This window comes from Theropithecus gelada, chromosome X (assembly GCF_003255815.1).
Source record: "Theropithecus gelada isolate Dixy chromosome X, Tgel_1.0, whole genome shotgun sequence".
Taxonomy (NCBI): domain Eukaryota; kingdom Metazoa; phylum Chordata; class Mammalia; order Primates; family Cercopithecidae; genus Theropithecus; species Theropithecus gelada.
The window spans coordinates 32,705,333-32,723,039 of NC_037689.1; the positions used below are offsets into that span (position 1 = coordinate 32,705,333).

At 42.5% G+C, this 17,707-nt stretch overlaps 1 protein-coding gene across 4 annotated transcripts; it reads left to right on the forward strand.

Moving 5' to 3' along the window:
• Positions 1-2,863: 2,863 nt before the first annotated feature.
• LOC112615563 (cytochrome c-type heme lyase) lies at positions 2,864-14,621 on the forward strand. 4 transcript variants are annotated; one of them, XM_025372329.1, is made up of 7 exons: positions 2,864-3,083; positions 3,569-3,710; positions 6,364-6,515; positions 8,835-8,983; positions 10,058-10,177; positions 12,445-12,531; positions 13,150-14,621. In XM_025372329.1, the coding sequence occupies exons 2-7, from the start codon at positions 3,611-3,613 to the stop codon at positions 13,346-13,348; spliced, it is 807 nt and encodes a 268-aa protein (XP_025228114.1). In that variant the 5' UTR covers positions 2,864-3,083; positions 3,569-3,610; the 3' UTR covers positions 13,349-14,621. The 4 variants fall into 4 exon arrangements, with proteins under 4 accessions (XP_025228114.1, XP_025228115.1, XP_025228116.1 ...); XM_025372330.1 differs by having other exon boundaries at positions 2,864-3,025; XM_025372331.1 differs by having other exon boundaries at positions 2,864-2,988; positions 13,150-14,618.
• Positions 14,622-17,707: the final 3,086 nt, after the last annotated feature.

Sequence of the window (17,707 nt, forward strand, 5' to 3'; positions counted from 1 at the left end):
AAACACTGAAGTTATAGGACCAGGCTTGGGTCTTCTGAGAAATTGTGAAAGAGAACTGAGAATTGTGGTAGAGAACAGAAAATGATAAGAAAGATAGGTAATTGTGGGAGAAGGGAGAATTGTGGGAAAGAATAAAGTATCATGACAGAACAGAGAATTGTGAGAGATGATGCGGAATTGGGAGAGAGACTAGGGAGCTGCGAACGAGAACAGAATATTGTGTAATAAGGGAGAAGTGCAAGAATGGAGAATTGTGAGAGAGAGCAAAGAATTGTAGGAGATATTAGGAATTAGGGGAAAGACAAGAAATTATGGGAAAGAACAGAGACTCACAGGTGAGACAGGGAATTGTGGGAGAGAATAAAGAATGGGGGAAGACATCAGGAATTGTAAGAAAAACAGAGAATTGTGGGAGTGACACAAAATTGTGGACACACAGGGAATTGTGGGAGAGAAGGGAGAATTATGAAAGAGAAGAGATTATTGTGGGTGAAACATGAAATTGTGTAAGAGCACAGAGTATTGTGAGAGAACAGAATTACAAGGGAGACTAAGGAGTTAGGGGAGAGACTACAGAATTGCAAATGAGGATGGAGTATTTTAAGAGAATGGAGGACTGTGAGTGAAAGTGAAGAATTATCAGAGAGAAGAAAGAATTATGAGAAAGATGTGGAATTATGAGAAAGACAGGAAATTGTAGCATATAACACAGAATTGTGGGAGAGAGCAGAATTGTGGGAGAGACATAGATTTGTGGAGAGGACAGGACAAAGAATTGTGGGAGAGACACAGGATTGTGGGAGAGAACAAAAAATTGTGGAAGAGACACAAAATTGTGGGAGAAAAGGTACACTTGTGGGATAGAAAATTGTGAATGAGAATATTGTGAGAAAACAGAATTATGAGAGAATGGGAATTAGGGGAGAGACTGGGGAATTGTGAACAATCATGGAGTATTTTGAGAGAATGGAGAATTGTAAGAGTGGGGAATTCTGTGAAAGAACAAAGAATTGTGGGGGAGATGGGGAATTATAGGAAAGACAGGAAATTGTAGCATAGAATACAGAATTATGGTTGAGATAAGGAATTGTGGGAGAGAACAGAGAATTATGAGAGGAAATCAAAAATTGTGGGAAGAAACATGGAATTATGGGAGACACAGGGAATTGTGGGAGAACAGAAAACTCAGGGAGAGACAGAAAATTGGGGGAGAGAACAGAGAGTTATGGGAGATACAGGAAACCATGGGAGAGAACACGGTGTTGTGGGAGAGAAGGAATAATTATGAGAATGAAGGGAAAATTGTGAGAGAAAGGAAATCATGAAAAAGAATATTGTGAGAGAACAGAATTATGAGAGATAATGGGGAATTACGGGAGAGACTGGGGAATAAGAACAGAGTATTGTGAGCGAACAGAACATTGTGGAAATGAATAATTTTGAGAGAAAAGAATTGTGAGAAACAGAGTCATAGGGAGTGATGGAAAAGACAGAACTGTGGGAGAAACAAAACTGTGGGAAATAGAATTTTGAGACATACAAGAATTTGAAGGAAAGAATAAAGGATTGCTGAGAAACCCAGCAAATTGTAGGAAAAACAATAGAATTATGGGCAAGACAGGGATTTGTGGGACAGAAAAGTGAATTGTGGGAGACACGGGGAATTGTGGGAGAAACAAGAGAATTGTGAGCAAGACAAGGAATTGTGGGACAGAAAAATGAATTGTGGGAAGGAATAGAATTTTGGAAGTGACTTGGGATTGTGGGAGAAATAAGGAATTGTGGGAGAGACAGAAGATTGTGGAAGGAACTGAGAATTGTGGGAGACAGAATTGTGGGTAACAAAACAGAATTGTGGGAGTGAAAGGGAATTCTGGGAGGGACAAAAGAATTGTGGGTAAAGAGAGAAGTTGAGCTGTGATGTAGTCAATGTAGTTGAAATGGAATCCTTGGGCTATCCTGTAGGCAGTTCTGATGCTGGGATGGCCCTTCTGAGTTGCCCCCCCTGGGGCTAGGGGTCTGGACTTACATGCCCTTGCAGAGACCCTCATAGGATGCAGACCGTCCCCAAGGAGGGAATGTGATTTTGTGTGAGGAAATTCTCTTAGGCAGAGGACAATTCCTGGAGACTCAGCTGAAAGCTGTGAGCCCCCAACACTTCCTGCACCAGGGGGCATCTGGACGTATTTCACAGAGCCACTATAGTTATATAGAAAGATACATGTTTCTTTATTAACACTTTAAGTAACAAGATCAAATTACCTTAATTTCAAAGTAGTGGATGGATGATATTTTGAGACAGGCACAACAACCATATGTGACATAATTTATCTGTGATGTTTATTAGTGCCACATATAGCTAATAGTACTAGGATTTGTTGCTTACATTCCTGACGGAAGAAAATGCTACATTTTTGTTGGAGGTAAATGAAAATACAGACATTCAAAATCACACACCCAGTTAAGAAGAACTTAGCAGCCAGAACACTGTCTTGTTCACTTTTGGATCTCCACCACCGAAGTTATGGGCATCTACTAACGTTTCTTGAATCATTGCTACAATTAAAACTGATGGGATAACATTTAAAAAACCAGAAATTTTAACACTCCAAAGCACTCCCTCTGCCGCATAAAGCATACATAGTAGAGCTCTTCACTCTAGGGAAGTCTCTGGACCAGACAGCCTTACCTGCCACTGCTGGCATTTTGAAAAAGGCTCCCGGCCTGGAGGGGCGGGGCCAGAGAGCGGCCCCCGCAGCAGCTACAGGCCGAGGCGAGGAGGGGACGGAAGCTGCTCTCCGTGATTGACGGAAAATACTACTCTTCAGCCCGCCTCCCGCGTGCCCGGAAGTCCCGCCTTCTGAAAAGGAAGTAGGGGTGCGTGAGAACGCCGGCGGTGACCGTGGCCACAGCGGTGACCCAGTGAGAGGAAGGCGGCGGCGGCGGGAAGTCACTGCTGCTGTGGGTTTGGGTTGGCTACTGAAGGCGGTACCGGCCTCTCGGAGCAGCCCGGGGGAGGGCTCAGGTGCAGAAGGGCAGGCTGGCCGCGGCCGGTTTGGTCTGGGGACCGCGGGCTGGAGCAGGTGGGCAAGCGCCGGGACGGTGTGGGGAAGACACTTGGCACCTCCTCGACCTCTGGTGTCACTTCGTTTCTTCGAATTCCTATTCATGCGCCGCACCCTTCCCGGACCCCCAGCCCCTCGCTAAGGCTCTGGGGTCAGGGGTCAAGTCTGGGCTCAGTGGGCCTCCCTTCTTCCTCCACCCGGGTCACCACTCCTAGGAAACCCACGCCCCACGCCCGCCTCAGGCCTGTACCTCCTGGCTGTGGCGTGGTTTCTCAGCGACTGCCTCACCTCAGTCCCAAAATCCTCACTGCCTTAGATACGTGCCCCAAGAGGTTGGCCTAGGTTTCACAGTATTTCCCTAAGGGGGCGATATATTAAAGCTGTCCCTCGAAGTTAGTACCCTGCCTGGTAGATGCCCATGGGATAACAAAGAGGAGGGAGGAACAAGAGTTGACCAGATTAGAAGAGTCCAGAGACATTAATCTGTCTGTCTGTTTTGGCAGGTGGAAATTTAAAATTGTTTGGAGTCAACACGGTTTCCAGCCATGGGTTTGTCTCCATCTGCTCCTGCTGTTGCAGTTCAGGCCTCAAACACTTCAGCATCCCCACCTTCAGGATGTCCGATGCATGAAGGGAAAATGAAAGGTAATGGGCCGTTTGCCTAGAAAATGAAAACAAAAGATAATTCACGGCCGGGTGCGGTGGTTCACGCCTGTGACAGCACTTTGGGAGGCCGTGGTGGGTGGATTGCTTGAGCTCAGAAGTTCGAGATCAGCCTGGGCAACATTGCAAAAACCTGCCTCTACAAAAAAATACAAACAGTAGCCAGACGTAGTGGTGGGTGCCCGTAGTACCAGCGACTCGGGAGGTTGAGGTGGGCAGGATCGCCTGGGAGGCCGAGGTTGCAGTGAGCCAAGATTGTGACACTGCACTCCGGCCTGGGTGACAGAGTGAGACTGTCTTAAAAAAATTCTTGAAAGGCTCTAAAGGAAGAGGCAGTGTAGTATGCTGCTGAGGCTGGTAGGCATGGGAGTCAGGCACCCTGGGTCTGGTCCTTATTTTTCGTCTTATTGAGGTTTGTGAGTCTAGACAAGTTAACTCTGTAAGCCGCAGTCTGTCATCTGTAAGATGAGTGTATAATAATATTTCACAAGCCTGTCATGATGATTGAGATAGTACATGAGAACATAGTGAGTACTCTAAACCAGCCCCAACTTCCCAAAGTTTACTTGTGCCTACATCAGTGGTTCTTAACTGGAGGGGGGCAATCGCCCCTTCCCACAGGGGACATTTGCCAATATCTGGAGGCATTTTTGGTTGTCACAAGTGAGAGGAAAGTGAATAGAGGGCAGGAGTGCTCCTAAACATCCTACAATGTACAGAACAGCCCCCCAACAAAGAATCAGCTGGCCCCAAATATCAAGAGGGCCAAGGTTGAGAAACCTTGGTCTGGATCTAGCTGTCTTAATAAATAACCTTTGCTCCCATAGCCATTTCAGTATTCTTATATATAAAAGTAAGCCATCACCTAATGGGCTTGCTGTCCATTCTTTAGATAAGAAAATGAAAATGGAAAAGCTGTCTTTCATTATTAATTGATGCAGGTCTACTTTAGATTGTTTGTATTAAAGTGTGGCTTGAATCAGTAAGTCGTGAAGGGCGGAAGCAACATGGTGTGCTTACTGAGTACTAATGCTTGTGATGTTAATTCATTTCTTCAGTCAGCCAGCCTATTCTGAGAGGTCACTGCCCATTCTGTACCAAGCACTGCTGGGTTTTGTTTGTTTGTTTCTGCACGAGAGAATAACATTATACAAAATGGAGCTTTGCCTGATGGAGCTTACATTCTCATCTTCATAAGCTGTGTGGTCGGTTTTTTCCCTATTTTATAGTCAAGGAAACTAAGACTTGGAGTAACTGATGCTCCAAGTCACATAGTAAGTGGCAAAGCCAGCAAAAGTTCTGTGACCTTGGACAAGGACAGACAGTGTTCTTCTGGGGTTTCTTTGTACAGGAAGAATTGAGACAGATCAGCCAAAGCAGGTGTGCTGCTGTTCTGAGTGTCCTCAGCGAGATCCTAGAACTCTTTCTTTGGTTTTATTTCATTTGCTGTATATCTTTGAGAGCTGCCAGACTTATTACATTAATAAAGAATGTGGGTGTCTATAGGAGATCATAGGGGCTACTGGTTATATGATGTGAAAAATTGAAATGTTATTTTCTTTCTAACACCCAGCTGGGATCTATGACTTGAAAAGGATTGGTGCTTTCAGTGGTAGAGAAGAAAGGCATAGCAAGTCTTCACCCCTAAAGTGGGCAGTGGCACAGGGCACCAGGAAATGAGGGCTTGGGAGGAGAAGTGCAGGGAAGGAAGTGAAAGCAAACTCATCTTTTTCATGTGTATTGTTGTAGTTACTGCTGCTGCCTGAGGCCAAGATTCCATTACATGAGCAGCTGTCTTCTGTGTCACAGCTCTCCAAGTGCCTGCTCATTCTCTGAATCAGTTTCCCAGTCTCCCACTAATTGGGATCAGCATCCTGGGTCTTTGGGCATAACCCTTGCTATTGCTCATCTCATTAGGCTCAGACCTTCCCTTGTAATGGGCATCTTGATCCTGTATGGGTTGTAGAATGTTTTCTTTATTGTCTGCCTTTTCCTGTTAAACTCTTGCCGTTGACTGATGGGAATAGGCCCTAGGCCACGTGGTTTTCCTATGCCTTGTTTCAGTCTTGGGACAAAGCAGAGTGGCATTCAGATTTTTTTGCAGTAACCTTTGTGATGTCTCCTCTGTTCATTTTCTTCTCCCATTCCTTGTACCTGAGATAATGCATCAGTAATGAAAGCCTGGATTGCAACTGTGTCCTGTTTGGGGCTGGACTTCTCTGGAACAAGTGAATGAAAAGTCAAGGAGACCCTGTGAAATGTGGCTGGTCCCCACTTAGGTTCCTCTAACAGCTCCCCAGCTGCTCCTTCAGCCAGGTTACTTAAACCATGGCATGGATAACACGTGCTCTTGCAACTGCCAAGGTTTTTTGGCTTATTTTTGCTGGGGGTGTGATACAATTAGAGAATGGGTACTCATTTTTCTTTCAAAGGAAATGTAAATTTGTAGAACCTTCTCATCTTTAGGATTTTGGAATGTTAGCTAGTTCACTTTTTGGTAGATTTAAATGGAAGAAACCTGACTTTTCCTGTGGTGGTAATCATTGGTCAGAAATTCAGCACTTTAGTGCTTCAATTGAGAGAGCTAGATGTCCTGCCTTCATGGTGACACCATTTTTATACTTGATTATTTCAGAGTGTCCAGTGAGTACAGAGCCATCTGGCCCAAACTGTGAGAAGAAAACATACTCTGTGCCTGCCCACCAGGAACGCGCCTATGAGTACGTGGAGTGTCCCATTAGGGGCACTGCTGCTGAGAATAAGGAGAACCTAGATCCTTCAAATCTGGTAATCCACACTCATGTTTTCTTTCTGGAACTTTTTATGCAGAGTTGCTTGTACAGACTCCTAAGACAAGTTGCAGATGGCTAGGATGAATTCTTCTGTCCTTTGAAAACAGGGAAGTTAGATATTCCATCTATAGTGAAAATCTAGATGTGTTAGTAAGTGTAGTTTCAGGGAGTGCCTGGGAAAAAAAAAAACAAACAAACAGTGATTATGAGCAGCCAGCATAGTTGTACTGGGAATAAGCCATACCAAATGAATATTTTCTTCTGGGAGAGTTACTAGGTAGGTGGTAGATGGGAAATTCTGTAAGAACCATAGCTAGAGTTAATTAAGGTATCTTTGGTCTAGGGAAACTTTGTAGACACATTACATGATTGGGGAACTTCTTCAGGTACAATAGGGTGCCAGCCTGCACGAGTCATTAGGGTGGTTCACTGTTGTGTGACTGCCAGCAAATTTAATGCCATTGAGAAGTGAGGGCAAGGTAGATGTGACATCACTACATTTTGTGATGGACAGCATCGGAGATTGTGGTCTAAAGTTTGCAATCATGTTTTAACAGGAGGCTCAGGCATATACTTTAGAGGGCCACGGGATTATCAGGAGTAGAAATTTTAGCAAACCAGGCAGCATGTAAAGAAACTAGAAATATTTAGCCTGGAAAAGAAAGGGCGTGGGAGATACAATAGCAGTGTCCACCTCAGGAATCAACAAACTATGGCCCACTGCCTGTTTTTGAAAATAAAGTTTTGGACAATGCACCAAGATTATCTTGCACATAGGCCTTCAAATATTTGCACCAAAGGTCTTTGGCAAACTGCTTCTATAAAGGGCCAGGTAGTAAATATGTTTGGTTCTATGGGCCATAGGGTCTCTGTCATACTACTCAGTTCTGCTGCTGCTGCTTTCTCTGTAGCATGAAAGCAGTGACAGACAACATTATCCGAAGCCCCTGGCAGACCACTGGCCTAGATGATCTCTAATAGGTGAGTGGTTCAGAACATGGGCCTTTTGGAATCTTACAGACCTAGACACTTACCCCATGGGATCATGATATGTAGTGAGAATATGAATAACAGCTAACTTTTCTTTTGGTCCCTTTTTAAAAATTTTTTCATTCAAGGCTAGCCAACTGAAGCAGTGGGAGAGGAGAAGGAACAAAGAAATCTGTAACTGGTTGTGATCAATTAGTTGTAAATACCACTGTACTCAGACCAGCCTCTTTTGGTCACTTCTGTAGCATTTAAGCTAAGCACCCTACATTCTCCCCTTTAATCCTCATAACAACTCTGTGTGGCCAGTATTCTTAGTGTCCCCATTTCAGACTGAAGATACTGAGAGTGAAGGAGTCATTCACCCCACATCACCAGCTAGGAAGTGGCAGAGCCAAAACTGAATCCTTATCCACCTCAGACCCATGTTCTTAAACACACTGTGTTTAAGTGTGTTTAACATAATGCAGGTAGAACACTCTGCAGTGCCTACCACACATGGCCCTTCCTGCTGTCGGTATTCTAACTGAGGGCCTTGTTGTGATGGAGACTTTTAATTAATGTTTACTAGGAAATCCTTTATACTTCTAACACAGAAAGTTCAAGGCCAGTCATTCCCAACCTTGAGTGATTTTGCCCCTCAGGCAAATATCCTGCTAAACATCCTACAGTACTTAGACCGCCATAACTAAAAATTGTCCAGCTCCAAATGTCAGTAGTGCCATGGATGAGAGACCCTGGCTAAGGCTAAGGCTAAGTTAAGGCTAACACCATAACAGTATTGGTGACCCACATGTCTGGGAGAAGGGATTCTTCCCACCTTCTGACCTGGCAGTGTTGAGATGCAAAGACTCATCTGTAGTATATTTTGCCTGAGGGATGAAGCATAAGCAGAAACCTAAAAAATCTGAGAATATTTTTTTAAAAAAGCAGTGCTGTACATGTGTGCTATGAGACTTTTCCCCAGAGAGTGAGTAGTCATTTTTGAAAAGCCTGTCATAAAGTTTTTAGAAATGCCTGAAGATCATGGCATTAGTTTCTACTTATTCCTTGGTGACATTACTTCTAAATTTGTTCAAAGGAGAAAGAGGCCAAAAATTTAACCACAGTGTTTACCATATTTGAGAACTTAATCAGTGAAGAAACACAACCTCAGTAATCTGACTCTTCAAAACAATCAAATTATCTGAGAAGTCTGAAATTTTGATGTCACTGATTTAATAAGTAATCTGTGCTTTCTGTGTGATGTATTGCTTTCCAGGAAGTGGTTAATTATATTGCCTTTTACTTTATATCCTATAAAAGAAAATCTGTTTATTTTATTTAGATGCCACCACCCAATCAAACACCAGCTCCAGATCAGCCATTTGTATTATCTACTGTCAGAGAAGAGTCATCCATTCCCAGAGCAGATTCAGAGAAAAAGTGGGTTTACCCTTCCGAGCAGATGTTCTGGAATGCAATGTTAAAGAAAGGGTGAGTGAACATATTATTTAAAATAAAAATTTGGTTGTCAGAATATCCAAGAGTTGTGTGCTGAAGAGATTTTTTACCTTCAAAACAATATAGTACATTTTAATGTATTAATCAGTTTATAATCACCTGATTTTTCACACCTGTCAGATTGTAAGTGCAAGGCCAGTGTATTACATCAGGGTTCTCAAGAGAAACAGAACCAATAGGATATGTGTAGAGGGGCAGGAGACAAGGAGGGCAGGAAGATATGTATTGTAGGGAATTGACTTACACAATTATGTAAAGCTGAGAAGTCCCAAGATCTGCAGTCAGCAAGCGGGAGACCCAGGAGAGCCAATGGCACACTTCTAGTCTGAAAGTCAGCAGTCTCAAGATGCAAGAAGAACTGATGTTTCAGTTTAAGTCCAAAGGCAGGAAAAGCCCAATGTCCCAACTCAAGCAGTCATGCAGAAGACCTTCCCTCTTACTCATGGAAGGGTCAGCTTTTTTGTCATTCAGGTCTGCGACTGATTGGATGTGACCCACCCATACGGAGTAGGGAGGGCAGTCTGCTTTACTTAGCCTACTGATTAGAATGTTACTCACATTCAAAAACACCCTCACAGACACAGCCAGCATGTTTGACCAAATGTCTGGGCATCCTGTGGCATAGTCAGGTTGACACATTAAAATTAACCATCAATAGGTTTTTTTAAAAAACTGAAAACACTTTTAGATAAAATGTTTAGAAAAAGTTAGGGGATCATTGATCAGTGGTACTATCTGAACAAATGTCACCGTAAAAATAGATGATTCTGTAAGTCTGGTTTACTGTGACTCAGTAAAATGAGACTAAGATGAACCTTTATATTTGTTTTCAATGCTTCTGTAGTAGCTTTGGATTTATAGTGCTGCTCCATGATCATGGGTAAATCTTGAAAATGAGCCTTAGATCTGTTAAATTCAGAGAAAGTGAGCATTCTTAGTTCTTTCTCAAAGGGGAATGTTGAATAAATCATCTTATGAAAATATGTGGATTAACTTTATGGCATTATCAGGAACATTTGTCAAATTTTACCATATGTTCTTTCCTAGGTGGAAGTGGAAAGATGAGGATATCAGTCAGAAGGATATGTATAATATCATTAGAATTCACAATCAGAATAACGAGCAGGCTTGGAAGGAGATTTTGAAGTGGGAAGCCCTTCATGCTGCGTAAGTATGTTTGAGATCTTAAAAACAAATCTTTCAAGCATCTTTCTTATTTCATATCAGCTTTCTAGAGTTTTGACATTTTATTCAAATCATTTGTTATTCTAATAAAACATTTTATGTAGCAGGCATGGCTCAGTGACAATTGTTGCATGACAGGCCACCCTTCTTAGTTGAAAAATAGCAACCATTTTATTAGACTTGTGGATTCAGTGGGTCTGGAATACGCCAAGGACAGGGCAAGGATGGCTTGTCTCTGTTCCTTGATATCTGGGGCCTCAGCTGCGAAGACTCAGTGGTCAGGATGGCTTCCGAGCTTTGGGCTAGAGTCTTCTGAAGGCCTGCTCGTTTACTCCTCTGGCAAGTGGTACTGGCTTTTGGCCAGAACACCTCCACGTGGCCCCTGAATATGGCTGCTTCGGCTTCCTCCTATCATGGTGGCTAGGTTGCAATAGCTAGAGTTCCAGAAAGCATCAGGAGCCTGCCCAGATTCAAGGGGAAGGGACAGAGACCATGCCTCTCAGCAGAAGGAGCATCACAGCCCTTCGAAAGCAGAGCATGTGGGAAGGGAGATGCTAAAATGCCATCTGCCCCAAGGGAGGTGGGAAAGACATTTTTGTTCCCTCAATAGCATTTATTTAATCCCCATTAGGACTAAACACAAAGAGATGTCTTAACTCAGAGCCCTTTTTCTCAGGGAGAATAGGTAAATGCAGCTGTGTGTGTTAAAGGAGACAGGGCTTCAGTCTGTTGATAGTAGTGGTTCTCACACTGGAGCGTGCATCAGGATCATGGGGAAGGTTTGTTAAAACCTAGCATGCTGGGCCCCACCCCCAGGGTGTCTGACTTAGTCCGTTTCGGGTGGTGCCTAGGCTGGGTGTATCTAGAGCATTGCATATGCTGCTGGTTTGAGCCAGGTTATGTCATAAACAGTGGTTTTAAATTCATTGCACAATGTGATTAATTTCTTGGCCAAAGTCCACTTAATGATTTTTAAGGTGTTTTGTTTGTTTTTAATATTTGCACTCTGAAGTTCATTGGTTGCACTCCCTGGCTGTCACTGACTGAGCCTCAGGCCTGGGGTGGGTTCATGTGAGAGGGGAACAACTGCGACCATGTTGCCCTCAGTAACCTCTGGCCTGAGAGGAGCCACAAGTGTTTACAGTGACCTACTTTGAAAGTGTGTTCTAATTAAGACCACCTGCTAATTACTTGTGTGATTATGGAGCAAAGAGAAGAGAGAAAAGGGAATTTCAGTTTGTCAGTTTCAATTCCTTCTCCAGTTATCTTCTGTCAAAATTAAGTAGATCTTTTAAAAACTCATGCTATGGTCTGCAGAAGAAAGTTTTGCCTAGATTGAGTTTACCTTTTTGCCTGTGACCCTCTTGAGAAGAGATGTTAAGGAGTAGTTCCTAAAAGGAGAAGAAAAGTAACTCATAAGTCCTCCAGTAGAAGTCCTTTATACCTTGGAAATTTTTCTCCCTCCCACTTACTTAGACACCTATCTTGTTATCCATGGGAGCAGCTAACAGTATAGGTGGCCTCCTGATTTGGCCACCACTCCCTCTGTCTTGGAAACAGCTGTCTGTCTAGCCTGTAGGTGGGCTGTGAACTCCACGAGGACAGGGCTCAGAGGGTCTTGTTGGCACTGCTATACCCTGGTGCCCACAGAGGGCTGGCACCTAGAGAGTCCTCAGCAGGGGTCTGTGGGTAGAGGGAGTGCATTTGCCAGCTAGGACTCTGCTACCCCTCATCTTATGTGTAGTTTTTAAGGAGCTGGTCCAATATTAATTACAATCCATTTCTAGGGATTAATCCATCATTTTCTTTTCTTCATAAAGGCTGTTCATTGGTTTGAAATGAAAGAATAGAATTTTCTTGTTTGTCTGAAAAACCCCAGCTGCTATGTGCCAAAGAGAAAGAAGCATGATGCACAATACTTGAGGCTGTTTTGTTTCTTTGTTTTTTTAATGTGCCTTCTCCTCCACGAAATGGAAAGGTCATGTGTCCTGACTCCTGCAAAGTGTAGTATAGATATCCAGAAGGAAGGGGAGGCGATGGAACGCACCCAGTCCAGAAGGAAAGAGAAACATTTTTAACAAATAGGCACTTGTTGTTTGAGTTGTTTTAGAACTTACCTTTCTCTGTAAATGTTATATTATGTGAAATGTATACAGGAAAAAAATGTATATTACTGAAAAATTAGAACATTATCTTTGTCAAAGAAAAGAAAGTATTTTAACAGACTTTTCTTATTTGGGGAATTCTAGAGAGTGTCCTTGTGGTCCATCATTGATCCGGTTCGGAGGGAAAGCAAAAGAGTATTCACCAAGGGCACGAATTCGTTCCTGGATGGGGTGAGTGTCAGCGTAGAAGTGTTGTTTCACCATCTTCAGATCCGGGTCAACTTTCTCTTCACACCAAAACCAGTCTAAGAATTGCAGTGCCATCTTGCAAAACCTAATCCATATTCAGCTGTAGATTTCTTTCTCTCCCTGAGGTTTGTCCATTAATGGGCAGATTTATTAGGGTGTAGAAGATTGCTTCCTATTTATCATAGGGTTGAATGGAGTTATCGTCCATGTTTTGGATCTGCCCTCTTACTCTTCCCATGATCTGTGTCTTTGGGTTTATGCACTTAGCCATCCTCCCTTTCTTTTCTAGCATACTTGAGATTCTTTGCTCACACCTGCATTTCTGCAATATCTCAGCTGACCTCCCTGGCTTAGGTCTCTTCCCTACTGACCTTAATTCCTTTGTAGGCAGATGAGCTGCCATGTGATCTGGACTTACCACAGTTCTTCAGTGCCATCTTCCCTTAGTACTGTTCACTATGTGATGCTTTGAGTCTGACTTCCCCAGTTAGGTGTTTGGGAGCAGGTGTTTGCATGTGCTTCTTGAGCTTTCACATAGCTTAAACTGGGACTAAATGCAGTGCAAGCATTTTAACACTCAGTGGCATGTTTTTATTCCAGGTATGAGTTGCCTTTTGATAGGCATGATTGGATCATAAACCGTTGCGGGACAGAAGTTAGATATGTGATTGATTATTATGATGGTGGTGAAGTCAACAAGGACTACCAGTTCACCATCCTGGACGTCCGTCCTGCCTTAGATTCGCTTTCGGCAGTATGGGACAGAATGAAAGTCGCTTGGTGGCGTTGGACCTCGTAAAGCACTGTTTGAGATGGAAAAATATAAACTATTTTTTTTCTGAGAGATACATTAAACTATTTTCCCCAAATTGAATTGCACTCATGATGTAATGGGAACTTCAAGTGGGTAATCACACTTTTTCCTTCACTTAGTGAAGGATACTATGCACTGTTCACTTTTCAGTTGCATTGTACCGTGCAGTTTATAGCAGATCATTTTGTTTTCTTCCTACTTAGCTTAAGTGGGAAGCAGTCCCTCAGTTTTTCCTTTACCCGCAGTATTGCCTGTGTATTTCATCTCGAAAAGCCTGAACAACCTCTGAAAAAGAGCTCTTAAAAAGTGATGAAAGTTGCTTTTTTTCTTACTGTTTTCTCAGGAATACTCGAGAGATGTGAAGCCTGAGAGTCCGTGGTGGTGCTCAAGAGCTTTCATCTGGCCAAATATTTTAACTAAAACTGTTCATTATAAATAAGAGGTGATTATACCTTTTTTTTAAAAAAAGTTACCATTATTTCTAAAGCCCCATGGTATGATTGTGACCTTTAATAAAATGCAAAGTTGTACACTGTAAAGGTACTCAGCTAAATTCTCTCCAAATCTGATTTATATGAATTTCTTAGACTGAATAGAGTACTTTCAACTATACCTTCCTTTGGAACATACCTTTTAAAAAATGTTCCCTTTAAATCCTGTTATTCTAATATGTAACCCTGCTCCCAACAAACAGGTCTCCTCATTGTTCCTGGTATTTGACAACTTATCCCAACTTCGAATCTCATTGCTTCCTTTGCTGGCAGCCTCCACCTTTCCCCGAATCAGTTGGCCTAATCCAAACCTTGAAAGCCTGGCTTAAGTCCTACTATCAGTGATGGTCCCCTCTAAAACATGATTTTATATTTGGCTGAGTGTTAAAATTCACAAGATGAGCCTTTTTTTCCCAGATGGAGAATGCTTCAACTCAGTCTAGATTTTGTTTGTTTTAAGGAAGCTCTAAGTTTGCCATTGAAACTTTTTGTACCAGTAATCCATAAACTGGTTGTTCTAATTATAGCAGTATGTTACAAATGACTGCTGGTTTTTGTTTTTTTTTTTTACCTGCCTATACTATTAAATCCTTTAATTTATCCTGAATGCTGTAGTGTTAAATTAGTGGATGAAATTGGCAGTCTGTGGGTGATTAATTTGGTATGGATTTGTCAGTTTTGTGTGGAGTTTAAGAAATACAACAGCCATAAACTCTGCATTTCAAAATACTTGTATATTTGAAAATAAAGCTGATTAGTTCACAGGTTTTGAAAATTTTTTGGAGTAATTTTACACTTAACGATTGTTTGTTCAGACATATCTTTATAAAACCAATGCTTTATAGTAGAGTGATTTATAATCCAGCACACACGTTTATTGCAGCACTGTTCACAATAGCAAAGACTTGGAACCAACCCAAATGCCCATCAATGATAGGCTGGATAAAGAAAATGTGGCACATATACACCATAGAATACTATGCAGCCATAAAAAGGATGAGTTCATGTCGTTTGCAGGGACATGGATGAAGCTGGAAACCATCATTCTCAGCAAACTAACACAAGAACAGATAACCAAACACCGCATGTTCTCACTCATAAGTGGGGGTCGAACAATGAGAATACATGGACACAGGGAGGGGAACATCATACATTGGGGCCTGTCAGGGGCTGGGGGGCGGTGCTAGGGGAGGGATAGCATGAGGAGAAATACCTAATATAGATGATGGATTGATGGCTGCAGCAAACCACCATGGCACATGTATACCTATGTAATAAAACTGCACATTCTGCATATGTACCCCAGAACTTAAAGTATAATAATAATAAAGCAATGCTACAGTCTCCGTACTCCAAGCGGCCACTTTTTCATCTGCTAATCACTTTTTTTTTTTTTTTTGAGTTGGAGTCTCGCTCTGTCGCCCAGACTAAAGATCAGTGGCACAATCTCAGCTCACTGCAAGCTCCACCTCCCGAGTTCAAGCGATTCTCCTGCCTCAGCTTCCCGAGTAGCCGGGATTACAGGTGCACGCCACCACGCCTGGCTAATTTTTGTATTTTTAGTAGAGACGGAGCTTCACCATGTTGGTCAGGCTGGTCTTGAATGCCTGACCTCGTGATCCACACACCTTGGCCTCCCAAAGTGCTGGGATTACAGGCGTGAGCCACCACACCCGGCCCTAATCACATATTTTTAAACTGTAGAGGAAAATAATTACTGTTGGCATTTTTGGGGGGGTCTTAAGTGCTATTGAATGAGTGTGGGATAAGGCATTCTTATGAAAAACAAAACACTGTAACTGGAAACAAAAAAATTATGCCAAAGGCAGGATTCACCTGTTTTATAGGACTATGGTATTATTTAAGATAAACAAGCTTTAAACTCAAGCAAACTTGATGACAAGATCAACAGTTTTATACATCATTTTATCACTTCCAGAAAAAACCATGGCTTCCTGGATTGTCAGAGCTGTTTTGTGTCTAGATTATGCTTGATTGGGTCCAGGGGTCAATACTGATAGGAATTTTCGTGTACAGCTTGAAACTCATTTAGGATATTCTCTGGAGTTTTAAACTAAGTCTTGTGTCTGTGTAAATAGCACTATTCAGAATCAGAACAAATTACTGAACATCAGGCTAAGTATTGGCAGACAAGCTGGGGCTACAAATGGATTGCATATTAACATTTAGTATTCCTATGAGTTCACTGGCTAACAAAATGTTTATGTCCCGTTTGTGCATCATATAAGGAATACAAAATTGCAAAAGGTATAACCCTGATATGGTTTGGCTGTGTCCCCACCCAGATCTCATCTTGAATTGTAATAATCCCCACGTGTCAAGGGCAGGGCAAGGTGGAGATAATTGAATCATGGGAGCAGTTTCCCGTATGCTGTTCTCCTGGTAGTGAATAAGGCTCAAGAGACCTGATGGTTCTTTAAATGGGAGTTCCCCTGCACAGGTTCTTTTGCCTGCTGCCACGTGAGACATCCCTTTGCTCTTCCTTCGCCTGCCGCCATGATTGTGAGGCCTCCCCAGCCATGTGGAACGGTGAGTCCATTAAGCCTCTTTCCTTTATAAATTACCCAGTCTTGGTCATGTCCTTATTAGCAGCATGAGAACAGACTAATACCCCTACTTGTAGGGAACTCACAATCTTATGGACAGTCTATAAATGAAATGGTGGTAAATGCTAGAACTCCAATTTAAGGAACACATTGTCGGAATACCCAGCGTGCGAGTTCACGTAAGTATTTTTGAATATATAGAGATGGTTATCAATTTCTTTACTGAGTCATCATTATGGTGTATCTTCTCCCAGAGATTGCTTCCTAGGGAAAGTGAAGCAATGCACATTTCCTGTCTCAGCTTTGCAGTGACTGTCAGAATTGTATGACCCGTCATTTATGTCACCATAGGCTTGAGGCTATGTGTGTGATGATTGCAAATGTGTGTCCTGGAGGCAGAGTCCTTGCTCTGCCCTTTAGTTGCTGTGTGCTCTTAATGTCTCTGGGCCTTAGCTTTCTCGGCTATGAAACGAGAGTAATAGAACCGACCTACCAGAGTTTTGCAGGTACTTTGAGGTGATGCCTAAAACCACTGACAACAGAGCCTGTGGGTGGAAATGTTCAGCAAATATTAGCTATCACCCCATGATCAATAACGGCAAGGAGAGAAATCGAAGTGCTGAGATGTAATCTACGTCTCTCATCCTCTGGCCTTATTCCCCTCCCCCCCCTCCCCCGCCACCAGGAGAATCAGTTTAGAGGGGTAACAGCAGGCTCTAATCCTCATTTTGATCAATTTTAAGGATTACCAGGTGTTTGGGTGCTTGCTGTAAGAAAGCTCATGTTATTTAAAATCATCAAATGGAAAAAGAACAGGCTACAGCCTTTGATCTTTCAAAAAATATCAGGGTAACAAATTAGGTACTTGATATGCAAGTCCCACTTGACAAAAATAAATATTATATTAAGACAGAGGCCCAGGCTGGAGTGCACTGACATGATCTTGGCTCAATGCAATCTCTACTTCCTGGGTTCAAGCGATTCTCATGCCTCAGCCTCCTGAGAAGCTGGGATTACAGGTGCCTACCACCACACCCGGCTAATTGTTTTGTATTTTTAGTAGAGATGGGGTTTCACCATGTTGTTCAGGCTGGTCTTGAACTTCTGACCTCAAGTGATCTGCCCATCTCGGCCTCCCAAAGTTACTTGTGCTTCTTAATCTAAAATATAGCTCATTGTAATGTCCTTTGGATCACAAGGTTATCCCCCTCCATGAAAATATATTACATATCCAGATTCAAAACTTATTACAAGGTTATGTTTAGTGCAGAGAAAAAGGTATCAAA